General features: G+C 63.1%; 1 protein-coding gene across 1 annotated transcript in view; it reads left to right on the top strand.

The window, feature by feature from the left end:
* SH2B1 (SH2B adaptor protein 1) overlaps positions 1 to 27,283 on the top strand; it is a 65,129-nt gene that overhangs the window by 11,148 nt on the left and 26,698 nt on the right. Inside the window, 2 exon segments of the mRNA XM_075914534.1 lie at positions 414 to 505; positions 667 to 773. Of these exon segments, the coding sequence (XP_075770649.1) occupies positions 414 to 505; positions 667 to 773 (199 nt within the window).

Below are 27,283 nucleotides of genomic sequence, written 5' to 3'. Positions count from 1 at the left end.
CCCCCCCCCCCGCTTGCTGCCTCTGTATGAGACCTAGCAGGGGTGGGGAGGGAGCCAGTGTCCATGGGGAGCCAGCTTTTCAACAGGATCCCTGTGCATGCCGGCTCCATGGAGCTGCCTCTGTCCATCGCCCCATGCTGCTGCTTCTGCTAGACAGGCAGCAGCGTGGGGAACCGCTCCCCAGAGCCACCTCCCTCCTGCAGGGTGGTGGCAAGGGAGAACCGATGTGCACAGCTGACTCCCCGTGGGTATCATCTCCCAGGGAGCTGCCTGCCCCTGCACTGCTGCCTCGTTGGGGGGTCTCAGTGGGAGCCAGTGCTCTCTGCCTCCCCTCCCCATGGATGGGCAGGCCGGGAGCTGGGATGTGGGGAGCAGAGGGAGGGGCCTGGTGCTGACCCCACTGTGCTTGGCAGATGGAGAACTCTCTCGAATACATCCTGGAGACGGTCGATTCGCTGCAGATGAGGTCGTGGCTGGCCGACATCCAGGACTGCATGAGCCTGGGGTAAGTGAGCCAGTGTCGGGCCCCGACGTCAGCTCTAAGCCCCCGGCTACCGGTCCCCTTAGCCCTGCCCGAGGGCTGGGCCACTCAGTGCGGGCCCAGGGCCTGTTCTCCCACAGGCAGGGTGGGGTGTCAACCTGTGAGTCATGCCAGTGTCCCTGCAGGGAGAACGCCGACAGCACAGCCCTGCCCTGCCTCAACCATTCGGAGAGCATGCCGAGCCGCGACCTGCCCATGGTGCCGAGTGAGAGCAGTGAGCAGCTGTCCCAGGGTGAGTGTCCCCGGACCCCAAGTGCCAGCCCTGCCGGCCTGTATCCCCCCTCCCCTCCTCGAACCCCCAGTCCTGCAGCCTGTATCCCCCCTCCCCTCCCCGAACCCCCAGTCCTGCAGCCTGTATCCCCCCTCCCCTCCCCGAACCCCCAGTCCTGCCAGCCTGTATCCCCCTCCCCGAACCCTGCCAGCCTGTATCCCCCCTCCCCTCCTCGAACCCCCAGTCCTGCAGCCTGTATCCCCCCTCCCCTCCTCGAACCCCCAGTCCTGCAGCCTGTATCCCCCCTCCCCTCCCCGAACCCCCAGTCCTGCAGCCTGTATCCCCCCTCCCCTCCCCGAACCCCCAGTCCTGCCAGCCTGTATCCCCCTCCCCGAACCCTGCCAGCCTGTATCCCCCCTCCCCTCCTCGAACCCCCAGTCCTGCAGCCTGTATCCCCCCTCCCCTCCCCGAACCCCCAGTCCTGCAGCCTGTATCCCCCCTCCCCTCCCCGAACCCCCAGTCCTGCAGCCTGTATCCCCCTCCCCTCCCCGAACCCCCAGTCCTGCCAGCCTGTATCCCCCTCCCCGAACCCTGCCAGCCTGTATCCCCCCTCCCCTCCTCGAACCCCCAGTCCTGCAGCCTGTATCCCCCCTCCCCTCCTCGAACCCCCAGTCCTGCAGCCTGTATCCCCCCTCCCCTCCCCGAACCCCCAGTCCTGCAGCCTGTATCCTCCCCTCCCCGAACCCCCAGTCCTGCCAGCCTGTATCCCCCTCCCCGAACCCTGCCAGCCTGTATCCCCCCTCCCCTCCTCGAACCCCCAGTCCTGCAGCCTGTATCCCCCCTCCCCTCCCCGAACCCCCAGTCCTGCAGCCTGTATCCCCCCTCCCCGAACCCCCAGCCCTGCCAGCCTGTATCCCCCCTCCCCTCCTCGAACCCTGCCAGCCTGTATCCCCCCTCCCCTCCTCGAACCCCCAGTCCTGCAGCCTGTATCCCCCCTCCCCTCCCCGAACCCTGCCAGCCTGTATCCCCCTCCCCGAACCCCCAGTCCTGCCAGCCTGTATCCCCCCTCCCCTCCTCGAACCCCCAGTCCTGCCAGCCTGTATCCCCCCTCCCCGAACCCCCAGTCCTGCCAGCCTGTATCCCCCTCCCCGAACCCTGCCAGCCTGTATCCCCCCTCCCCTCCTCGAACCCCCAGTCCTGCCAGCCTGTATCCCCCCTCCCCTCCCCGAACCCTGCCAGCCTGTATCCCCCTCCCCGAACCCCCAGTCCTGCCAGCCTGTATCCCCCTCCCCGAACCCTGCCAGCCTGTATCCCCCCTCCCCTCCTCGAACCCCCAGTCCTGCAGCCTGTATCCCCCCTCCCCTCCTCGAACCCCCAGTCCTGCAGCCTGTATCCCCCCTCCCCTCCCCGAACCCCCAGTCCTGCAGCCTGTATCCTCCCCTCCCCGAACCCCCAGTCCTGCCAGCCTGTATCCCCCTCCCCGAACCCTGCCAGCCTGTATCCCCCCTCCCCTCCTCGAACCCCCAGTCCTGCAGCCTGTATCCCCCCTCCCCGAACCCCCAGCCCTGCCAGCCTGTATCCCCCCTCCCCTCCTCGAACCCTGCCAGCCTGTATCCCCCCTCCCCTCCTCGAACCCCCAGTCCTGCAGCCTGTATCCCCCCTCCCCTCCCCGAACCCTGCCAGCCTGTATCCCCCTCCCCGAACCCCCAGTCCTGCCAGCCTGTATCCCCCCTCCCCTCCTCGAACCCCCAGTCCTGCCAGCCTGTATCCCCCCTCCCCGAACCCCCAGTCCTGCCAGCCTGTATCCCCCTCCCCGAACCCTGCCAGCCTGTATCCCCCCTCCCCTCCTCGAACCCCCAGTCCTGCCAGCCTGTATCCCCCCTCCCCGAACCCCCAGTCCTGCCAGCCTGTATCCCCCTCCCCGAACCCTGCCAGCCTGTATCCCCCCTCCCCTCCCCGAACCCGAGCCCTGCCAGCCTTTATCCCCCCTCCCCTCCCCGGACCCCCAGTCCTGCCAGCCTGTATCCCCCTCCCCGAACCCCCAGCCCTGCCAGCCTGTATCCCCCTCCTCGAACCCCCAGCCCTGCCAGCCTGTATCCCCCCTCCCCTCCTCGAACCCCCAGTCCTGCAGCCTGTATCCCCCCTCCCCGAACCCCCAGTCCTGCAGCCTGTATCCCCCCTCCACTCCCCGAACCCCCAGTCCTGCCAGCCTGTATCCCCCCTCCCCGAACCCCCAGCCCTGCCAGCCTGTATCCCCCCTCCCCTCCCCGAACCCTGCCAGCCTGGAACCCCGCTCCCCTCCCCGAACCCCCAGTCCTGCCAGCCTGTATCCCCCCTCCCCGAACCCTGCCAGCCTGGAACCCCGCTCCCCTCCCCGAACCCCCAGTCCTGCCAGCCTGTATCCCCCTCCCCTCCCCAAACCCTGCCAGCCTGGAACCCCGCTCCCCTCCCCGAACCCCCAGCCCTGCCAGCCTGTATCCCCCTCCCCGAACCCTGCCAGCCTGGAACCCCCATTCCCTCCCTGAACCTCCAGTCCTGCTAGCCTGTATCCCCCCTCCCCGAACCACCAGCCCTGCCAGCCTGTATCCCCCTCCCCTCCCCGAACCCTGCCAGCCTGTAACCCCCTCCCCTCCCTGAACCCTGCCAGCCTGGAACCCCCATTCCCTCCCTGAACCCCCAGTCCTGCCAGCCTGTATCCCCCTCCCCTCCCCGAACCCTGCCAGCCTGTAACCCCCTCCCCTCCCCGAACCCTGCCAGCCTGGAACCCCCATTCCCTCCCTGAACCCCCAGTCCTGCCAGCCTGAAACCCCCATCCCCTCCCTGAACCCCCAGCCCTGCCAGCCTGTATCCCCCTCCCCTCCCCGAACCCTGCCAGCCTGTATCCCCCCTCCCCTCCTCGAACCCCCAGTCCTGCCAGCCTGTATCCCCCTCCCCTCCCTGAACCACCAGCCCTGCCAGCCTGTATCCCCCCTCCCCTCCCCGAACCCTGCCAGCCTGGAACCCCCATCCCCTCCCTGAACCCCCAGTCCTGCCAGCCTGTATCCCCCCTCCCCTCCCTGAACTCTGCCAGCCTGGAACCCTGCTCCCCTCCCTGAACCACCAGCCCTGCCAGCCTGTATCCCCCCTCCCCTCCCCTCCCCGGACCCTGCCAGCCTGTATCCCCCCTCCCCTCCTCGAACCCTGCCAGCCTGGAACCCCGCTCCCCTCCCCGAACTCCCAGCCCTGCCAGCCTGTATCCCCCCTCCCCTCCTCGAACCCTGCCAGCCTGTATCCCCCCTCCCCTCCCCGGACCCTGCCAGCCTGGAACCCCGCTCCCCTCCCCGAACCCCCAGCCCTGCAGGCCTGTATCCCCCCTCCCCGAACCCTGCCAGCCTGGAACCCCCGTCCCCTCCCCGAACCCTGCCAGCCTGGAACCCCCACCCCATAGCCAGCCCCTCTTCCCACTTCTCTCCCTTCCCCGCTGGTACCGGCACCCCATAGCCGGCCCCTCTTCCCACTTCTCCCTCCCCCCTGCCAGTACTGGAACCCCATAGCCGGCCCTTCCTCCCAGTTCTCTCCCCCCCCGTCCCGCACTGGTACCGCACCCCATAGTTGGCCCCTCTTCCCACTTCTCTCCCTTCCCCCTGCCGGTATTGGCACCCCATAGCCGGCCCTTCCTCCCAGTTCTTTCCCCCTCGTCCCCCACTGGTACCGCAGCCCATAGCTGGCCCCTCTTCTCAGTTCTCTCCCTTACACGCTGGTACCGGCACCCCATAGCCAGACCCTCTTCCCACTTCTCCCCTCCCCCCCCCCGCCGGTGCTGGCACCCCATAGCCGGCCAGCCCTTCTTCCCAGTTCTCTCCCCCCACCATCCCCCACTGGTACCGGCACCCCATAGCCAGCCCCTCTTCCCACTTCTCCCCTCCCCCCCCGCCAGTACTGGCACTCCATAGCCAGCCCCTCTTCTCAGTTCTCTCCCCCCCTTCCCAGGTACCAGCACCCCATAGCCAGCCTCTCTTGCCAGTTCTCCCCCCCCTTCCCCGCCAGTACCGGCACCTCATAGCTGGCCCCCCTGCCCTGTCCATTTCCACCCTGCTAGGACTGCTACCCCATAGCTGGCCCCCCTGCCCTGTCCATTTCCACCCTGCTAGGACTGCTACCCCATAGCTGGTCCCCCCCTGACCTGTCCATTTCCACCCTGCTAGGACTGCTACCCCATAGCTGGTCCCCCCCTGCCCTGTCCATTTCCACCCTGCTAGGACTGCTACCCCATAGCTGGCCCCCCTGCCCTGTCCATTTCCACCCTGCTAGGACTGCTACCCCATAGCTGGTCCCCCCCTGCCCTGTCCATTTCCACCCTGCTAGGACTGCTACCCCATAGCTGGTCCCCCCCTGCCCTGTCCATTTCCACCCTGCTAGGACTGCTACCCCATAGCTGGTCCCCCCCTGCCCTGTCCATTTCCATCCTGCTAGGACTGCTACCCCATAGCTGGTCCCCCCCTGCCCTGTCCATTTCCACCCTGCTAGGACTGCTACCCCATAGCTGGTCCCCCCCTGCCCTGTCCATTTCCACCCTGCTAGGACTGCTACCCCATAGCTGGTCCCCCCCAGCCCTGTCCATTTCCACCCTGCTAGGACTGCTACCCCATAGCTGGTCCCCCCCTGCCCTGTCCATTTCCACCCTGCTAGGACTGCTACCCCATAGCTGGTCCCCCCCTGCCCTGTCCATTTCCACCCTGCTAGGACTGCTACCCCATAGCTGGCCCCCCCCTGCCCTTTCCATTTCCACCCTGCTAGGACTGCTACCCCATAGCTGGTCCTCCCCTGCCCTGTCCATTTCCACCCAGCTAGGACTGCTACCCCATAGCTGGTCCCCCCCTACCCTGTCCATTTCCATCCTGCTAGGACTGCTACCCCATAGCTGGTCCCCCCCAGCCCTGTCCATTTCCACCCTGCTAGGACTGCTACCCCATAGCTGGTCCCCCCCAGCCCTGTCCATTTCCACCCTGCTAGGACTGCTACCCCATAGCTGGTCCTCCTGCCCTGTCCATTTCCACCCTGCTAGGACTGCTACCCCATAGCTGGTCCCCCCCAGCCCTGTCCATTTCCACCCTGCTAGGACTGCTACCCCATAGCTGGTCCCCCTGCCCTGTCCATTTCCACCCTGCTAGGACTGCTACCCCATAGCTGGCCCCCCCCTGCCCTTTCCATTTCCACCCTGCTAGGACTGCTACCCCATAGCTGCCCCCCCCTGCCCTTTCCATTTCCACCCTGCTAGGACTGCTACCCCATAGCTGGTCCTCCCCTGCCCTGTCCATTTCCACCCTGCTAGGGCTGCTACCCCATAGCTGGTCCTCCCCTGCCCTGTCCATTTCCACCCTGCTAGGACTGCTACCCCATAGCTGGTCCTCCCCTGCCCTGTCCATTTCCACCCTGCTAGGACTGCTACCCCATAGCTGGTCCCCCCCAGCCCTGTCCATTTCCACCCTGCTAGGACTGCTACCCCATAGCTGGTCCCCCTTGCCCTGTCCATTTCCACCCTGCTAGGACTGCTACCCCATAGCTGGTCCCCCTTGCCCTGTCCATTTCCACCCTGCTAGGACTGCTACCCCATAGCTGGTCCTCCCCTGCCCTGTCCATTTCCACCCTGCTAGGACTGCTACCCCATAGCTGGTCCTCCCCTGCCCTGTCCATTTCCACCCTGCTAGGACTGCTACCCCATAGCTGGTCCTCCTGCCCTGTCCATTTCCACCCTGCTAGGACTGCTACCCCATAGCTGGTCCCCCTTGCCCTGTCCATTTCCACCCTGCTAGGACTGCTACCCCATAGCTGGTCCTCCCCTGCCCTGTCCATTTCCACCCTGCTAGGACTGCTACTCCATAGCTGGTCCTCCTGCCCTGTCCATTTCCACCCTGCTAGGACTGCTACCCCATAGCTGGTCCTCCCCTGCCCTGTCCATTTCCACCCTGCTAGGACTGCTACCCCATAGCTGGTCCTCCTGCCCTGTCCATTTCCACCCTGCTAGGACTGCTACCCCATAGCTGGTCCCCCTTGCCCTGTCCATTTCCACCCTGCTAGGACTGCTACCCCATAGCTGGTCCTCCCCTGCCCTGTCCATTTCCACCCTGCTAGGACTGCTACCCCATAGCTGGTCCTCCTGCCCTGTCCATTTCCACCCTGCTAGGACTGCTACCCCATAGCTGGTCCTCCTGCCCTGTCCATTTCCACCCTGCTAGGACTGCTACCCCATAGCTGGTCCCCCCCTGCCCTGTCCATTTCCACCCTGCTAGGACTGCTACCCCATAGCTGGTCCCCCCCTGCCCTGTCCATTTCCACCCTGCTAGGACTGCTACCCCATAGCTGGTCCTCCCTGCCCTGTCCATTTCCACCCTGCTAGGACTGCTACCCCATAGCTGGCCCCCCTGCCCTGTCCATTTCCACCCTGCTAGGACTGCTACCCCATAGCTGGTCCCCCCCTGCCCTGTCCATTTCCACCCTGCTAGGACTGCTACCCCATAGCTGGACCCCCCTGCCCTGTCCATTTCCACCCTGCTAGGACTGCTACCCCATAGCTGGCCCCCCCCAGCCCTTTCCATTTCCATCCTGCTAGGACTGCTACCCCATAGCTGGTCCTCCCCTGCCCTGTCCATTTCCACCCTGCTAGGACTGCTACCCCATAGCTGGTCCCCCCAGCCCTGTCCATTTCCACCCTGCTAGGACTGCTACCCCATAGCTGGTCCTCCTGCCCTGTCCATTTCCACCCTGCTAGGACTGCTACCCCATAGCTGGTCCTCCTGCCCTGTCCATTTCCACCCTGCTAGGACTGCTACCCCATAGCTGGTCCCCCCCTGCCCTGTCCATTTCCACCCTGCTAGGACTGCTACCCCATAGCTGGTCCCCCTTGCCCTGTCCATTTCCACCCTGCTAGGACTGCTACCCCATAGCTGGCCCCCCTGCCCTGTCCATTTCCACCCTGCTAGGACTGCTACCCCATAGCTGGTCCCCCCCTGCCCTGTCCATTTCCACCCTGCTAGGACTGCTACCCCATAGCTGGTCCTCCTGCCCTGTCCATTTCCACCCTGCTAGGACTGCTACCTCATAGCTGGACCCCCCTGCCCTGTCCATTTCCACCCTGCTAGGACTGCTACCCCATAGCTGGACCCCCCCAGCCCTTTCCATTTCCATCCTGCTAGGACTGCTACCCCATAGCTGGTCCTCCCCTGCCCTGTCCATTTCCACCCTGCTAGGACTGCTACCCCATAGCTGGTCCCCCCAGCCCTGTCCATTTCCACCCTGCTAGGACTGCTACCCCATAGCTGGTCCTCCTGCCCTGTCCATTTCCACCCTGCTAGGACTGCTACCCCATAGCTGGTCCTCCTGCCCTGTCCATTTCCACCCTGCTAGGACTGCTACCCCATAGCTGGTCCCCCCCTGCCCTGTCCATTTCCACCCTGCTAGGACTGCTACCCCATAGCTGGTCCCCCTTGCCCTGTCCATTTCCACCCTGCTAGGACTGCTACCCCATAGCTGGCCCCCCTGCCCTGTCCATTTCCACCCTGCTAGGACTGCTACCCCATAGCTGGTCCCCCCCTGCCCTGTCCATTTCCACCCTGCTAGGACTGCTACCCCATAGCTGGTCCTCCTGCCCTGTCCATTTCCACCCTGCTAGGACTGCTACCCCATAGCTGGTCCCCCCCTGCCCTGTCCATTTCCACCCTGCTAGGACTGCTACCCCATAGCTGGTCCCCCTTGCCCTGTCCATTTCCACCCTGCTAGGACTGCTACCCCATAGCTGGCCCCCCTGCCCTGTCCATTTCCACCCTGCTAGGACTGCTACCCCATAGCTGGTCCCCCCCTGCCCTGTCCATTTCCACCCTGCTAGGACTGCTACCCCATAGCTGGTCCCCCCCTGCCCTGTCCATTTCCACCCTGCTAGGACTGCTACCCCATAGCTGGTCCTCCCCTGCCCTGTCCATTTCCACCCTGCTAGGACTGCTACCCCATAGCTGGTCCTCCCCTGCCCTGTCCATTTCCACCCAGCTAGGACTGCTACCCCATAGCTGGTCCTCCCCTGCCCTGTCCATTTCCATCCTGCTAGGACTGCTACCCCATAGCTGGTCCTCCCCAGCCCTGTCCATTTCCACCCTGCTAGGACTGCTACCCCATAGCTGGTCCTCCCCTGCCCTGTCCATTTCCATCCTGCTAGGACTGCTACCCCATAGCTGGTCCTCCCCAGCCCTGTCCATTTCCACCCTGCTAGGACTGCTACCCCATAGCTGGTCCCCCCCAGCCCTGTCCATTTCCACCCTCCTAGGACTGCTACCCCATAGCTGGTCCCCCCCAGCCCTGTCCATTTCCACCCTGCTAGGACTGCTACCCCATAGCTGGTCCTCCTGCCCTGTTCATTTCCACCCTGCTAGGACTGCTACCCCATAGCTGGTCCCCCCCAGCCCTGTCCATTTCCACCCTGCTAGGACTGCTACCCCATAGCTGGTCCCCCTGCCCTGTCCATTTCCACCCTGCTAGGACTGCTACCCCATAGCTGGCCCCCCCCTGCCCTTTCCATTTCCACCCTGCTAGGACTGCTACCCCATAGCTGGCCCCCCCCTGCCCTTTCCATTTCCACCCTGCTAGGACTGCTACCCCATAGCTGGTCCTCCCCTGCCCTGTCCATTTCCACCCTGCTAGGACTGCTACCCCATAGCTGGTCCTCCCCTGCCCTGTCCATTTCCACCCTGCTAGGACTGCTACCCCATAGCTGGTCCCCCCCAGCCCTGTCCATTTCCACCCTGCTAGGACTGCTACCCCATAGCTGGTCCCCCTTGCCCTGTCCATTTCCACCCTGCTAGGACTGCTACCCCATAGCTGGTCCCCCTTGCCCTGTCCATTTCCACCCTGCTAGGACTGCTACCCCATAGCTGGTCCTCCCCTGCCCTGTCCATTTCCACCCTGCTAGGACTGCTACCCCATAGCTGGTCCTCCCCTGCCCTGTCCATTTCCACCCTGCTAGGACTGCTACCCCATAGCTGGTCCTCCTGCCCTGTCCATTTCCACCCTGCTAGGACTGCTACCCCATAGCTGGTCCCCCTTGCCCTGTCCATTTCCACCCTGCTAGGACTGCTACCCCATAGCTGGTCCTCCCCTGCCCTGTCCATTTCCACCCTGCTAGGACTGCTACCCCATAGCTGGTCCCCCCTGCCCTGTCCATTTCTACCCTGCTAGGACTGCTACCCCATAGCTGGTCCCCCCCAGCCCTGTCCATTTCCACCCTGCTAGGACTGCTACCCCATAGCTGGTCCCCCCCAGCCCTGTCCATTTCCACCCTGCTAGGACTGCTACCCCATAGCTGGTCCTCCCCTGCCCTGTCCATTTCCACCCTGCTAGGACTGCTACCCCATAGCTGGTCCCCCCCCTGCCCTGTCCATTTCCACCCTGCTAGGACTGCTACCCCATAGCTGGTCCTCCCCTGCCCTGTCCATTTCCACCCTGCTAGGACTGCTACCCCATAGCTAGCCCCCCTGCCCTGTCCATTTCCACCCTGCTAGGACTGCTACCCCATAGCTGGTCCTCCCCAGCCCTGTCCATTTCCACCCTGCTAGGACTGCTACCCCATAGCTGGTCCTCCCCTGCCCTGTCCATTTCCACCCTGCTAGGACTGCTACCCCATAGCTGGTCCTCCCCAGCCCTGTCCATTTCCACCCTGCTAGGACTGCTACCCCATAGCTGGTCCCCCCCTGCCCTGTCCATTTCCATCCTGCTAGGACTGCTACCCCATAGCTGGCCCCCCTGCCCTGTCCATTTCCACCCTGCTAGGACTGCTACCCCATAGCTGGTCCCCCCCTGCCCTGTCCATTTCCACCCTGCTAGGACTGCTACCCCATAGCTGGTCCCCCCCTGCCCTGTCCATTTCCACCCTGCTAGGACTGCTACCCCATAGCTGGTCCCCCCCAGCCCTGTCCATTTCCACCCTGCTAGGACTGCTACCCCATAGCTGGTCCCCCCCTGCCCTGTCCATTTCCACCCTGCTAGGACTGCTACCCCATAGCTGGTCCCCCCCTGCCCTGTCCATTTCCACCCTGCTAGGACTGCTACCCCATAGCTGGTCCCCCCCAGCCCTGTCCATTTCCACCCTGCTAGGACTGCTACCCCATAGCTGGTCCTCCCCAGCCCTGTCCATTTCCACCCTGCTAGGACTGCTACCCCATAGCTGGTCCCCCCCAGCCCTGTCCATTTACACCCTGCTAGGACTGCTACCCCATAGCTGGTCCCCCCCAGCCCTGTCCATTTCCACCCTGCTAGGACTGCTACCCCATAGCTGGTCCCCCCCTGCCCTGTCCATTTCCACCCTGCTAGGACTGCTACCCCATAGCTGGTCCTCCTGCCCTGTCCATTTCCACCCTGCTAGGACTGCTACCCCATAGCTGGTCCCCCCCTGCCCTGTCCATTTCCACCCTGCTAGGACTGCTACCCCATAGCTGGTCCCCCCCTGCCCTGTCCATTTCCACCCTGCTAGGACTGCTACCCCATAGCTGGTCCTCCCCTGCCCTGTCCATTTCCACCCAGCTAGGACTGCTACCCCATAGCTGGCCCCCCTGCCCTGTCCATTTCCACCCTGCTAGGACTGCTACCCCATAGCTAGTCCTCCCCTGCCCTGTCCATTTCCACCCTGCTAGGACTGCTACCCCATAGCTGGTCCCCCCCTGCCCTGTCCATTTCCACCCTGCTAGGACTGCTACCCCATAGCTGGTCCCCCCCTGCCCTGTCCATTTCCACCCTGCTAGGACTGCTACCCCATAGCTGGTCCTCCTGCCCTGTCCATTTCCACCCTGCTAGGACTGCTACCCCATAGCTGGTCCTCCCCTGCCCTTTCCATTTCCACCCTGCTAGGACTGCTACCCCATAGCTGGTCCTCCCCTGCCCTGTCCATTTCCACCCTGCTAGGACTGCTACCCCATAGCTGGCCCCCCTGCCCTGTCCATTTCCACCCTGCTAGGACTGCTACCCCATAGCTGGTCCTCCCCTGCCCTGTCCATTTCCACCCTGCTAGGACTGCTACCCCATAGCTGGCCCCCCTGCCCTGTCCATTTCCACCCTGCTAGGACTGCTACCCCATAGCTGGTCCTCCCCTGCCCTGTCCATTTCCACCCTGCTAGGACTGCTACCCCATAGCTGGTCCTCCTGCCCTGTCCATTTCCACCCTGCTAAGACTGCTACCCCATAGCTGGCCCCCCCCCAGCCCTGTCCATTTCCACCCTGCTAGGACTGCTACCCCATAGCTGGTCCTCCCCTGCCCTGTCCATTTCCACCCTGCTAGGACTGCTACCCCATAGCTGGTCCCCCCCTGCCCTGTCCATTTCCACCCTGCTAGGACTGCTACCCCATAGCTGGTCCCCCCCAGCCCTGTCCATTTCCATCCTGCTAGGACTGCTACCCCATAGCTGGTCCTCCCCTGCCCTGTCCATTTCCACCCTGCTAGGACTGCTACCCCATAGCTGGTCCCCCCCTGCCCTGTCCATTTCCACCCTGCTAGGACTGCTACCCCATAGCTGGTCCCCCCCAGCCCTGTCCATTTCCATCCTGCTAGGACTGCTACCCCATAGCTGGTCCTCCCCAGCCCTGTCCATTTCCACCCTGCTAGGACTGCTACCCCATAGCTGGTCCCCCCCTGCCCTGTCCATTTCCACCCTGCTAGGACTGCTACCCCATAGCTGGTCCTCCCCTGCCCTGTCCATTTCCACCCTGCTAGGACTGCTACCCCATAGCTGGTCCCCCCCTGCCCTTTCCATTTCCACCCTGCTAGGACTGCTACCCCATAGCTGGTCCCCCCCTGCCCTTTCCATTTCCACCCTGCTAGGACTGCTACCCCATAGCTGGTCCCCCCCAGCCCTGTCCATTTCCACCCTGCTAGGACTGCTACCCCATAGCTGGTCCTCCCCAGCCCTGTCCATTTCCACCCTGCTAGGACTGCTACCCCATAGCTGGTCCCCCCCTGCCCTTTCCATTTCCACCCTGCTAGGACTGCTACCCCATAGCTGGTCCCCCCCTGCCCTGTCCATTTCCACCCTGCTAGGACTGCTACCCCATAGCTGGTCCCCCCCAGCCCTGTCCATTTCCACCCTGCTAGGACTGCTACCCCATAGCTGGTCCTCCCCAGCCCTGTCCATTTCCACCCTGCTAGGACTGCTACCCCATAGCTGGTCCCCCCCAGCCCTGTCCATTTACACCCTGCTAGGACTGCTACCCCATAGCTGGTCCCCCCCAGCCCTGTCCATTTCCACCCTGCTAGGACTGCTACCCCATAGCTGGTCCCCCCCTGCCCTGTCCATTTCCACCCTGCTAGGACTGCTACCCCATAGCTGGTCCTCCTGCCCTGTCCATTTCCACCCTGCTAGGACTGCTACCCCATAGCTGGTCCCCCCCTGCCCTGTCCATTTCCACCCTGCTAGGACTGCTACCCCATAGCTGGTCCCCCCCTGCCCTGTCCATTTCCACCCTGCTAGGACTGCTACCCCATAGCTGGTCCTCCCCTGCCCTGTCCATTTCCACCCAGCTAGGACTGCTACCCCATAGCTGGCCCCCCTGCCCTGTCCATTTCCACCCTGCTAGGACTGCTACCCCATAGCTAGTCCTCCCCTGCCCTGTCCATTTCCACCCTGCTAGGACTGCTACCCCATAGCTGGTCCCCCCCTGCCCTGTCCATTTCCACCCTGCTAGGACTGCTACCCCATAGCTGGTCCCCCCCTGCCCTGTCCATTTCCATCCTGCTAGGACTGCTACCCCATAGCTGGTCCTCCCCTGCCCTGTCCATTTCCACCCTGCTAGGACTGCTACCCCATAGCTGGTCCCCCCCTGCCCTGTCCATTTGCATCCTGCTAGGACTGCTACCCCATAGCTGGTCCCCCCCTGCCCTGTCCATTTCCACCCTGCTAGGACTGCTACCCCATAGCTGGTCCCCCCCTGCCCTTTCCATTTCCACCCTGCTAGGACTGCTACCCCATAGCTGGTCCCCCCCTGCCCTGTCCATTTCCACCCTGCTAGGACTGCTACCCCATAGCTGGTCCCCCCCAGCCCTGTCCATTTCCACCCTGCTAGGACTGCTACCCCATAGCTGGTCCTCCCCAGCCCTGTCCATTTCCACCCTGCTAGGACTGCTACCCCATAGCTGGTCCCCCCCAGCCCTGTCCATTTCCACCCTGCTAGGACTGCTACCCCATAGCTGGTCCCCCCCAGCCCTGTCCATTTCCACCCTGCTAGGACTGCTACCCCATAGCTGGTCCCCCCCTGCCCTGTCCATTTCCACCCTGCTAGGACTGCTACCCCATAGCTGGCCCCCCTGCCCTTTCCATTTCCACCCTGCTAGGACTGCTACCCCATAGCTGGTCCTCCCCTGCCCTTTCCATTTCCACCCTGCTAGGACTGCTACCCCATAGCTGGTCCTCCCCTGCCCTGTCCATTTCCACCCTGCTAGGACTGCTACCCCATAGCTGACCCCCTGCCCTGTCCATTTCCACCCTGCTAGGACTGCTACCCCATAGCTGGCCCCCCTGCCCTGTCCATTTCCACCCTGCTAGGACTGCTACCCCATAGCTGGTCCCCCCCTGCCCTGTCCATTTCCACCCTGCTAGGACTGCTACCCCATAGCTGGTCCCCCCCTGCCCTTTCCATTTCCACCCTGCTAGGACTGCTACCCCATAGCTGGTCCCCCCCTGCCCTGTCCATTTCCACCCTGCTAGGACTGCTACCCCATAGCTGGCCCCCCTGCCCTGTCCATTTCCACCCTGCTAGGACTGCTACCCCATAGCTGGTCCCCCCCAGCCCTGTCCATTTCCACCCTGCTAGGACTGCTACCCCATAGCTGGTCCCCCCCTGCCCTGTCCATTTCCACCCTGCTAGGACTGCTACCCCATAGCTGGCCCCTCTGCCCTGTCCATTTCCACCCTGCTAGGACTGCTACCCCATAGCTGGTCCCCCCCTGCCCTGTCCATTTCCACCCTGCTAGGACTGCTACCCCATAGCTGGTCCCCCCCAGCCCTGTCCATTTCCACCCTGCTAGGACTGCTACTCCATAGCTGGCCCCCCTGCCCTGTCCATTTCCATCCTGCTAGAACTGCTACCCCATAGCTGGTCCCCCCCAGCCCTGTCCATTTCCACCCTGCTAGGACTGCTACCCCATAGCTGGTCCCCCCCAGCCCTGTCCATTTCCACCCTGCTAGGACTGCTACCCCATAGCTGGTCCCCCCCTGCCCTGTCCATTTCTACCCTGCTAGGACTGCTACCCCATAGCTGGTCCCCCCCAGCCCTGTCCATTTCCACCCTGCTAGGACTGCTACCCCATAGCTGGTCCCCCCCAGCCCTGTCCATTTCCACCCTGCTAGGACTGCTACCCCATAGCTGGTCCCCCCCTGCCCTGTCCATTTCCACCCAGCTAGGACTGCTACCCCATAGCTGGTCCCCCCCCTGCCCTGTCCATTTCCACCCTGCTAGGACTGCTACCCCATAGCTGGTCCTCCCCTGCCCTGTCCATTTCCACCCTGCTAGGACTGCTACCCCATAGCTGGTCCCCCCCTGCCCTGTCCATTTCCACCCTGCTAGGACTGCTACCCCATAGCTGGTCCCCCCCTGCCCTGTCCATTTCCACCCTGCTAGGACTGCTACCCCATAGCTGGTCCTCCCCAGCCCTGTCCATTTCCACCCTGCTAGGACTGCTACCCCATAGCTGGTCCTCCCCTGCCCTGTCCATTTCCACCCTGCTAGGACTGCTACCCCATAGCTGGTCCTCCCCAGCCCTGTCCATTTCCACCCTGCTAGGACTGCTACCCCATAGCTGGTCCCCCCCAGCCCTGTCCATTTCCATCCTGCTAGGACTGCTACCCCATAGCTGGTCCCCCCCTGCCCTGTCCATTTCCACCCTGCTAGGACTGCTACCCCATAGCTGGTCCCCCCCTGCCCTGTCCATTTCCACCCTGCTAGGACTGCTACCCCATAGCTGGTCCCCCCCTGCCCTGTCCATTTCCACCCTGCTAGGACTGCTACCCCATAGCTGGTCCCCCCCAGCCCTGTCCATTTCCACCCTGCTAGGACTGCTACCCCATAGCTGGTCCCCCCCAGCCCTGTCCATTTACACCCTGCTAGGACTGCTACCCCATAGCTGGTCCCCCCCAGCCCTGTCCATTTCCACCCTGCTAGGACTGCTACCCCATAGCTGGTCCCCCCCTGCCCTGTCCATTTCCACCCTGCTAGGACTGCTACCCCATAGCTGGTCCTCCTGCCCTGTCCATTTCCACCCTGCTGGGACTGCTACCCCATAGCTGGTCCCCCCCTGCCCTGTCCATTTACACCCTGCTAGGACTGCTACCCCATAGCTGGTCCCCCCCTGCCCTGTCCATTTCCACCCTGCTAGGACTGCTACCCCATAGCTGGTCCTCCCCTGCCCTGTCCATTTCCACCCAGCTAGGACTGCTACCCCATAGCTGGCCCCCCTGCCCTGTCCATTTCCACCCTGCTAGGACTGCTACCCCATAGCTGGTCCTCCCCTGCCCTGTCCATTTCCACCCTGCTAGGACTGCTACCCCATAGCTGGTCCCCCCCTGCCCTGTCCATTTCCACCCTGCTAGGACTGCTACCCCATAGCTGGTCCCCCCCTGCCCTGTCCATTTCCACCCTGCTAGGACTGCTACCCCATAGCTGGTCCTCCTGCCCTGTCCATTTCCACCCTGCTAGGACTGCTACCCCATAGCTGGTCCTCCCCTGCCCTTTCCATTTCCACCCTGCTAGGACTGCTACCCCATAGCTGGTCCTCCCCTGCCCTGTCCATTTCCACCCTGCTAGGACTGCTACCCCATAGCTGGCCCCCCTGCCCTGTCCATTTCCACCCTGCTAGGACTGCTACCCCATAGCTGGTCCTCCCCTGCCCTGTCCATTTCCACCCTGCTAGGACTGCTACCCCATAGCTGGCCCCCCTGCCCTGTCCATTTCCACCCTGCTAGGACTGCTACCCCATAGCTGGTCCTCCCCTGCCCTGTCCATTTCCACCCTGCTAGGACTGCTACCCCATAGCTGGTCCCCCCCTGCCCTGTCCATTTCCACCCTGCTAGGACTGCTACCCCATAGCTGGTCCTCCTGCCCTGTCCATTTCCACCCTGCTAGGACTGCTACCCCATAGCTGGTCCCCCCCTGCCCTGTCCATTTACACCCTGCTAGGACTGCTACCCCATAGCTGGTCCCCCCCTGCCCTGTCCATTTCCACCCTGCTAGGACTGCTACCCCATAGCTGGTCCTCCCCTGCCCTGTCCATTTCCACCCAGCTAGGACTGCTACCCCATAGCTGGCCCCCCTGCCCTGTCCATTTCCACCCTGCTAGGACTGCTACCCCATAGCTGGTCCTCCCCTGCCCTGTCCATTTCCACCCTGCTAGGACTGCTACCCCATAGCTGGTCCCCCCCTGCCCTGTCCATTTCCACCCTGCTAGGACTGCTACCCCATAGCTGGTCCTCCTGCCCTGTCCATTTCCACCCTGCTAGGACTGCTACCCCATAGCTGGTCCTCCCCTGCCCTTTCCATTTCCACCCTGCTAGGACTGCTACCCCATAGCTGGTCCTCCCCTGCCCTGTCCATTTCCACCCTGCTAGGACTGCTACCCCATAGCTGTCCCCCCTGCCCTGTCCATTTCCACCCTGCTAGGACTGCTACCCCATAGCTGGTCCTCCCCTGCCCTGTCCATTTCCACCCTGCTAGGACTGCTACCCCATAGCTGGCCCCCCTGCCCTGTCCATTTCCACCCTGCTAGGACTGCTACCCCATAGCTGGTCCTCCCCTGCCCTGTCCATTTCCACCCTGCTAGGACTGCTACCCCATAGCTGGTCCTCCTGCCCTGTCCATTTCCACCCTGCTAGGACTGCTACCCCATAGCTGGTCCCCCCCTGCCCTGTCCATTTCCACCCTGCTAGGACTGCTACCCCATAGCTGGTCCTCCTGCCCTGTCCATTTCCACCCTGCTAGGACTGCTACCCCATAGCTGGTCCCCCCCTGCCCTGTTCATTTCCACCCTGCTAGGACTGCTACCCCATAGCTGGTCCTCCCCAGCCCTGTCCATTTCCACCCTGCTAGGACTGCTACCCCATAGCTGGTCCCCCCCTGCCCTGTCCATTTCCACCCTGCTAGGACTGCTACCCCATAGCTGGTCCTCCCCTGCCCTGTCCATTTCCACCCCGCTAGGACTGCTACCCCATAGCTGGTCCCCCCCTGCCCTTTCCATTTCCACCCTGCTAGGACTGCTACCCCATAGCTGGTCCCCCCCTGCCCTTTCCATTTCCACCCTGCTAGGACTGCTACCCCATAGCTGGTCCCCCCCTGCCCTTTCCATTTCCACCCTGCTAGGACTGCTACCCCATAGCTGGTCCTCCCCTGCCCTGTCCATTTCCACCCTGCTAGGACTGCTACCCCATAGCTGGCCCCCCTGCCCTGTCCATTTCCACCCTGCTAGGACTGCTACCCCATAGCTGGTCCCCCCCTGCCCTGTCCATTTCCACCCTGCTAGGACTGCTACTCCATCGCTGGCCCCCCTGCTCTGTCCATTTCCATCCTGCTAGAACTGCTACCCCATAGCTGGTCCCCCCCAGCCCTGTCCATTTCCACCCTGCTAGGACTGCTACCCCATAGCTGGTCCCCCCCAGCCCTGTCCATTTCCACCCTGCTAGGACTGCTACCCCATAGCTGGTCCCCCCCAGCCCTGTCCATTTCCACCCTGCTAGGACTGCTACCCCATAGCTGGTCCCCCCCTGCCCTGTCCATTTCCACCCTGCTAGGACTGCTACCCCATAGCTGGCCCCCCTGCCCTTTCCATTTCCACCCTGCTAGGACTGCTACCCCATAGCTGGCCCCCCTGCCCTGTCCATTTCCACCCTGCTAGGACTGCTACCCCATAGCTGGCCCCCCTGCCCTGTCCATTTCCACCCTGCTAGGACTGCTACCCCATAGCTGGTCCCCCCCTGCCCTGTCCATTTCCACCCTGCTAGGACTGCTACCCCATAGCTGGTCCTCCCCAGCCCTGTCCATTTCCACCCTGCTAGGACTGCTACCCCATAGCTGGTCCCCCCCAGCCCTGTCCATTTCCACCCTGCTAGGACTGCTACCCCATAGCTGGTCCTCCCCAGCCCTGTCCATTTCCACCCTGCTAGGACTGCTACCCCATAGCTGGTCCTCCCCAGCCCTGTCCATTTCCACCCTGCTAGGACTGCTACCCCATAGCTGGTCCTCCCCTGCCCTGTCCATTTCCACCCTGCTAGGACTGCTACCCCATAGCTGGTCCCCCCCAGCCCTGTCCATTTCCACCCTGCTAGGACTGCTACCCCATAGCTGGTCCCCCCCTGCCCTGTCCATTTCCACCCTGCTAGGACTGCTACCCCATAGCTGGTCCCCCCCAGCCCTGTCCATTTCCACCCTGCTAGGACTGCTACCCCATAGCTGGTCCTCCCCTGCCCTGTCCATTTCCACCCTGCTAGGACTGCTACCCCATAGCTGGTCCCCCCCAGCCCTGTCCATTTCCACCCTGCTAGGACTGCTACCCCATAGCTGGTCCTCCCCAGCCCTGTCCATTTCCACCCTGCTAGGACTGCTACCCCATAGCTGGTCCCCCCCAGCCCTGTCCATTTCCACCCTGCTAGGACTGCTACCCCATAGCTGGTCCTCCCCAGCCCTGTCCATTTCCACCCTGCTAGGACTGCTACCCCATAGCTGGTCCTCCCCAGCCCTGTCCATTTCCACCCTGCTAGGACTGCTACCCCATAGCTGGTCCTCCCCTGCCCTGTCCATTTCCACCCTGCTAGGACTGCTACCCCATAGCTGGTCCCCCCCAGCCCTGTCCATTTCCACCCTGCTAGGACTGCTACCCCATAGCTGGTCCCCCCCTGCCCTGTCTATTTCCACCCTGCTAGGACTGCTACCCCATAGCTGGTCCCCCCCAGCCCTGTCCATTTCCACCCTGCTAGGACTGCTACCCCATAGCTGGTCCTCCCCTGCCCTGTCCATTTCCACCCTGCTAGGACTGCTACCCCATAGCTGGTCCCCCCCAGCCCTGTCCATTTCCACCCTGCTAGGACTGCTACCCCATAGCTGGTCCTCCCCTGCCCTGTCCATTTCCACCCTGCTAGGACTGCTACCCCATAGCTGGTCCCCCCCAGCCCTGTCCATTTCCCCCCTGCTAGGACTGCTACCCCATAGCTGGTCCCCCCCTGCCCTGTCCATTTCCACCCTGCTAGGACTGCTACCCCATAGCTGGTCCTCCTGCCCTGTCCATTTCCACCCTGCTAGGACTGCTACCCCATAGCTGGTCCCCCCCTGCCCTGTCCATTTCCACCCTGCTAGGACTGCTACCCCATAGCTGGTCCCCCCCTGCCCTGTCCATTTCCACCCTGCTAGGACTGCTACCCCATAGCTGGTCCTCCCCTGCCCTGTCCATTTCCACCCAGCTAGGACTGCTACCCCATAGCTGGCCCCCCTGCCCTGTCCATTTCCACCCTGCTAGGACTGCTACCCCATAGGTGGTCCTCCCCTGCCCTGTCCATTTCCACCCTGCTAGGACTGCTACCCCATAGCTGGTCCCCCCCAGCCCTGTCCATTTCCACCCTGCTAGGACTGCTACCCCATAGCTGGTCCCCCCCTGCCCTGTCCATTTCCACCCTGCTAGGACTGCTACCCCATAGCTGGTCCTCCTGCCCTGTCCATTTCCACCCTGCTAGGACTGCTACCCCATAGCTGGTCCCCCCCTGCCCTGTCCATTTCCACCCTGCTAGGACTGCTACCCCATAGCTGGTCCCCCCCTGCCCTGTCCATTTCCACCCTGCTAGGACTGCTACCCCATAGCTGGTCCTCCCCTGCCCTGTCCATTTCCACCCAGCTAGGACTGCTACCCCATAGCTGGCCCCCCTGCCCTGTCCATTTCCACCCTGCTAGGACTGCTACCCCATAGCTGGTCCTCCCCTGCCCTGTCCATTTCCACCCTGCTAGGACTGCTACCCCATAGCTGGTCCCCCCCTGCCCTGTCCATTTCCACCCTGCTAGGACTGCTACCCCATAGCTGGTCCTCCCCTGCCCTGTCCATTTCCACCCTGCTAGGACTGCTACCCCATAGCTGGTCCTCCCCTGCCCTGTCCATTTCCATCCTGCTAGAACTGCTACCCCATAGCTGGCCCCCCTGCCCTGTCCATTTCCATCCTGCTAGAACTGCTACCCCATAGCTGGTCCCCCCCAGCCCTGTCCATTTCCACCCTGCTAGGACTGCTACCCCATAGCTGGTCCCCCCCAGCCCTGTCCATTTCCACCCTGCTAGGACTGCTACCCCATAGCTGGTCCCCCCCAGCCCTGTCCATTTCCACCCTGCTAGGACTGCTACCCCATAGCTGGTCCCCCCCTGCCCTGTCCATTTCCACCCTGCTAGGACTGCTACCCCATAGCTGGCCCCCCTGCCCTTTCCATTTCCACCCTGCTAGGACTGCTACCCCATAGCTGGTCCTCCCCTGCCCTGTCCATTTCCACCCTGCTAGGACTGCTACCCCATAGCTGGCCCCCCTGCCCTGTCCATTTCCACCCTGCTAGGACTGCTACCCCATAGCTGGCCCCCCTGCCCTGTCCATTTCCACCCTGCTAGGACTGCTACCCCATAGCTGGTCCTCCCCAGCCCTGTCCATTTCCACCCTGCTAGGACTGCTACCCCATAGCTGGTCCCCCCCTGCCCTGTCCATTTCCACCCTGCTAGGACTGCTACCCCATAGCTGGTCCCCCCCTGCCCTGTCCATTTCCACCCTGCTAGGACTGCTACCCCATAGCTGGCCCCCCTGCCCTGTCCATTTCCACCCTGCTAGGACTGCTACCCCATAGCTGGTCACCCCCTGCCCTGTCCATTTCCACCCTGCTAGGACTGCTACCCCATAGCTGGTCCTCCCCAGCCCTGTCCATTTCCACCCTGCTAGGACTGCTACCCCATAGCTGGTCCCCCCCAGCCCTGTCCATTTCCACCCTGCTAGGACTGCTACCCCATAGCTGGTCCTCCCCTGCCCTGTCCATTTCCACCCTGCTAGGACTGCTACCCCATAGCTGGTCCTCCCCAGCCCTGTCCATTTCCACCCTGCTAGGACTGCTACCCCATAGCTGGTCCCCCCCTGCCCTGTCCATTTCCATCCTGCTAGGACTGCTACCCCATAGCTGGTCCCCCCCTGCCCTGTCCATTTCCACCCTGCTAGGACTGCTACCCCATAGCTGGTCCCCCCCAGCCCTGTCCATTTCCACCCTGCTAGGACTGCTACCCCATAGCTGGTCCCCCCCAGCCCTGTCCATTTCCACCCTGCTAGGACTGCTACCCCATAGCTGGTCCCCCCCTGCCCTGTCCATTTCCACCCTGCTAGGACTGCTACCCCATAGCTGGTCCCCCCCAGCCCTGTCCATTTCCACCCTGCTAGGACTGCTACCCCATAGCTGGTCCTCCCCTGCCCTGTCCATTTCCACCCTGCTAGGACTGCTACCCCATAGCTGGCCCCCCCCAGCCCTGTCCATTTCCACCCTGCTAGGACTGCTACCCCATAGCTGGTCCCCCCCAGCCCTGTCCATTTCCACCCTGCTAGGACTGCTACCCCATAGCTGGTCCCCCCCTGCCCTGTCCATTTCCACCCTGCTAGGACTGCTACCCCATAGCTGGTCCTCCTGCCCTGTCCATTTCCACCCTGCTAGGACTGCTACCCCATAGCTGGTCCCCCCCTGCCCTGTCCATTTCCACCCTGCTAGGACTGCTACCCCATAGCTGGCCCCCCTGCCCTGTCCATTTCCATCCTGCTAGGACTGCTACCCCATAGCTGGTCCCCCCCTGCCCTGTCCATTTCCACCCTGCTAGGACTGCTACCCCATAGCTGGTCCCCCCCTGCCCTGTCCGTTTCCACCCTGCTAGGACTGCTACCCCATAGCTGGTCCCCCTTGCCCTGTCCATTTCCACCCTGCTAGGACTGCTACCCCATAGCTGGTCCCCCCCTGCCCTGTCCATTTACACCCTGCTAGGACTGCTACCCCATAGCTGGTCCTCCCCTGCCCTGTCCATTTCCACCCTGCTAGGACTGCTACCCCATAGCTGGCCCCCCTGCCCTGTCCATTTCCACCCTGCTAGGACTGCTACCCCATAGCTGGCCCCCCTGCCCTGTCCATTTCCACCCTGCTAGGACTGCTACCCCATAGCTGGCCCCCCTGCCCTGTTCATTTCCACCCTGCTAGGACTGCTACCCCATAGCTGGTCCTCCCCTGCCCTGTCCATTTCCACCCTGCTAGGACTGCTACCCCATAGCTGGTCCTCCCCAGCCCTGTCCATTTCCACCCTGCTAGGACTGCTACCCCATAGCTGGCCCCCCTGCCCTGTCCATTTCCACCCTGCTAGGACTGCTACCCCATAGCTGGTCCCCCCCTGCCCTGTCCATTTCCACCCTGCTAGGACTGCTACCCCATAGCTGGCCCCCCTGCCCTGTCCATTTCCACCCTGCTAGGACTGCTACCCCATAGCTGGTCCCCCCCAGCCCTGTCCATTTCCACCCTGCTAGGACTGCTACCCCATAGCTGATCCCCCCCTGCCCTGTCCATTTCCACCCTGCTAGGACTGCTACCCCATAGCTGGCCCCCCCCTGCCCTTTCCATTTCCACCCTGCTAGGACTGCTACCCCATAGCTGGTCCTTCCCTGCCCTTTCCATTTCCACCCTGCTAGGACTGCTACCCCATAGCTGGTCCCCCCCTGCCCTGTCCATTTCCACCCAGCTAGGACTGCTACCCCATAGCTGGTCCCCCCCTGCCCTGTCCATTTCCACCCTGCTAGGACTGCTACCCCATAGCTGGCCCCCCTGCCCTGTCCATTTCCACCCTGCTAGGACTGCTACCCCATAGCTGGTCCCCCCCTGCCCTGTCCATTTCCACCCTGCTAGGACTGCTACCCCATAGCTGGCCCCCCTGCCCTGTCCATTTCCACCCTGCTAGGACTGCTACCCCATAGCTGGTCCCCCCCTGCCCTGTCCATTTCCACCCTGCTAGGACTGCTACCCCATAGCTGGTCCGCCCCAGCCCTGTCCATTTCCACCCTGCTAGGACTGCTACCCCATAGCTGGTCCACCCCAGCCCTGTCCATTTCCACCCTGCTAGGACTGCTACCCCATAGCTGGTCCCCCCCTGCCCTGTCCATTTCCACCCTGCTAGGACTGCTACCCCATAGCTGGCCCCCCCCTGCCCTTTCCATTTCCACCCTGCTAGGACTGCTACCCCATAGCTGGTCCGCCCCAGCCCTGTCCATTTCCACCCTGCTAGGACTGCTACCCCATAGCTGGTCCTCCCCTGCCCTGTCCATTTCCACCCTGCTAGGACTGCTACCCCATAGCTGGCCCCCCTGCCCTGTCCATTTCCACCCTGCTAGGACTGCTACCCCATAGCTGGTCCCCCCAGCCCTGTCCATTTCCACCCTGCTAGGACTGCTACCCCATAGCTGGTCCCCCCCTGCCCTGTCCATTTCCACCCTGCTAGGACTGCTACCCCATAGCTGGTCCCCCCCTGCCCTGTCCATTTCCACCCTGCTAGGACTGCTACCCCATAGCTGGTCCCCCCCAGCCCTGTCCATTTCCACCCTGCTAGGACTGCTACCCCAAAGCTGGTCCTCCCCTGCCCTGTCCATTTCCACCCTGCTAGGACTGCTACCCCATAGCTGGCCCCCCTGCCCTGTCCATTTCCACCCTGCTAGGACTGCTACCCCATAGCTGGTCCCCCCAGCCCTGTCCATTTCCACCCTGCTAGGACTGCTACCCCATAGCTGGCCCCCCTGCCCTGTCCATTTCCACCCTGCTAGGACTGCTACCCCATAGCTGGTCCCCCCCTGCCCTGTCCATTTACACCCTGCTAGGACTGCTACCCCATAGCTGGTCCCCCCCAGCCCTGTCCATTTCCACCCTGCTAGGACTGCTACCCCATAGCTGGTCCCCCCCTGCCCTGTCCATTTCCACCCTGCTAGGACTGCTACCCCATAGCTGGCCCCCCTGCCCTGTCCATTTCCACCCTGCTAGGACTGCTACCCCATAGCTGGCCCCCCTGCCCTGTCCATTTCCACCCTGCTAGGACTGCTACCCCATAGCTGGTCCCCCCCTGCCCTGTCCATTTCCACCCTGCTAGGACTGCTACCCCATAGCTGGTCCCCCCAGCCCTGTCCATTTCCACCGTGCTAGGACTGCTACCCCATAGCTGGTCCCCCCCTGCCCTGTCCATTTCCACCCTGCTAGGACTGCTACCCCATAGCTGGTCCCCCCAGCCCTGTCCATTTCCACCGTGCTAGGACTGCTACCCCATAGCTGGTCCCCCCCTGCCCTGTCCATTTCCACCCTGCTAGGACTGCTACCCCATAGCTGGTCCCCCCCAGCCCTGTCCATTTACACCCTGCTAGGACTGCTACCCCATAGCTGGTCCCCCCCTGCCCTGTCCATTTCCACCCTGCTAGGACTGCTACCCCATAGCTGGTCCCCCCCTGCCCTGTCCATTTACACCCTGCTAGGACTGCTACCCCATAGCTGGTCCCCCCCAGCCCTGTCCATTTCCACCCTGCTAGGACTGCTACCCCATAGCTGGTCCTCCCCAGCCCTGTCCATTTCCACCCTGCTAGGACTGCTACCCCATAGCTGGTCCTCCCCTGCCCTGTCCATTTCCACCCTGCTAGGACTGCTACCCCATAGCTGGTCCCCCCAGCCCTGTCCATTTCCACCCTGCTAGGACTGCTACCCCATAGCTGGTCCCCCCAGCCCTGTCCATTTCCATCCTGCTAGGACTGCTACCCCATAGCTGGCCCCCCTGCCCTGTCCATTTCCACCCTGCTAGGACTGCTACCCCATAGCTGGTCCCCCCCAGCCCTGTCCATTTCCACCCTGCTAGGACTGCTACCCCATAGCTGGTCCCCCCCAGCCCTGTCCATTTCCACCCTGCTAGGACTGCTACCCCATAGCTGGTCCCCCCCAGCCCTGTCCATTTCCACCCTGCTAGGACTGCTACCCCATAGCTGGTCCCCCTGCCCTGTCCATTTCCACCCTGCTAGGACTGCTACCCCATAGCTGGTCCTCCCCTGCCCTGTCCATTTCCATCCTGCTAGGACTGCTACCCCATAGCTGGTCCCCCCCTGCCCTGTCCATTTCCACCCAGCTAGGACTGCTACCCCATAGCTGGTCCCCCTGCCCTGTCCATTTCCATCCTGCTAGGACTGCTACCCCATAGCTGGTCCCCCCCTGCCCTGTCCATTTCCACCCAGCTAGGACTGCTACCCCATAGCTGGTCCCCCTGCCCTGTCCATTTCCATCCTGCTAGGACTGCTACCCCATAGCTGGTCCTCCCCTGCCCTGTCCATTTCCATCCTGCTAGGACTGCTACCCCATAGCTGGTCCCCCCCTGCCCTGTCCATTTCCACCCTGCTAGGACTGCTACCCCATAGCTGGTCCCCCTGCCCTGTCCATTTCCACCCTGCTAGGACTGCTACCCCATAGCTGATCCCCCTGCCCTGTCCATTTCCACCCTGCTAGGACTGCTACCCCATAGCTGGTCCTCCCCTGCCCTGTCCATTTCCACCCTGCTAGGACTGCTACCCCATAGCTGGTCCCCCCCAGCCCTGTCCATTTCCACCCTGCTAGGACTGCTACCCCATAGCTGGTCCCCCCCTGCCCTGTCCATTTCCACCCTGCTAGGACTGCTACCCCATAGCTGGTCCCCCCCAGCCCTGTCCATTTCCACCCTGCTAGGACTGCTTCCCCATAGCTGGTCCCCCCCTGCCCTGTCCATTTCCACCCTGCTAGGACTGCTACCCCATAGCTGGTCCTCCCCTGCCCTTTCCATTTCCACCCTGCTAGGACTGCTACCCCATAGCTGGTCCCCCCTGCCCTGTCCATTTCCACCCTGCTAGGACTGCTACCCCATAGCTGGTCCTCCCCTGCCCTGTCCATTTCCACCCTGCTAGGACTGCTACCCCATAGCTGGTCCCCCCCAGCCCTGTCCATTTCCACCCTGCTAGGACTGCTACCCCATAGCTGGTCCCCCCCAGCCCTGTCCATTTCCACCCTGCTAGGACTGCTACCCCATAGCTGGCCCCCCTGCCCTGTCCATTTCCACCCTGCTAGGACTGCTACCCCATAGCTGGTCCCCCCCAGCCCTGTCCATTTCCACCCTGCTAGGACTGCTACCCCATAGCTGGTCCCCCCCTGCCCTGTCCATTTCCACCCTGCTAGGACTGCTACCCCATAGCTGGTCCCCCCCTGCCCTGTCCATTTCCACCCTGCTAGGACTGCTACCCCATAGCTGGTCCCCCCAGCCCTGTCCATTTCCACCGTGCTAGGACTGCTACTCCATAGCTGGTCCCCCCCTGCCCTGTCCATTTCCACCCTGCTAGGACTGCTACCCCATAGCTGGTCCCCCCCTGCCCTGTCCATTTACACCCTGCTAGGACTGCTACCCCATAGCTGGTCCTCCCCAGCCCTGTCCATTTCCACCCTGCTAGGACTGCTACCCCATAGCTGGT

Source organism: Pelodiscus sinensis, unplaced genomic scaffold, assembly GCF_049634645.1.
Source record: "Pelodiscus sinensis isolate JC-2024 unplaced genomic scaffold, ASM4963464v1 ctg116, whole genome shotgun sequence".
Taxonomy (NCBI): Eukaryota; Metazoa; Chordata; order Testudines; family Trionychidae; genus Pelodiscus; species Pelodiscus sinensis.
The sequence above is the reverse complement of the archived record's forward strand: the minus strand, read 5'-3'. Positions and strand labels throughout refer to the sequence as shown.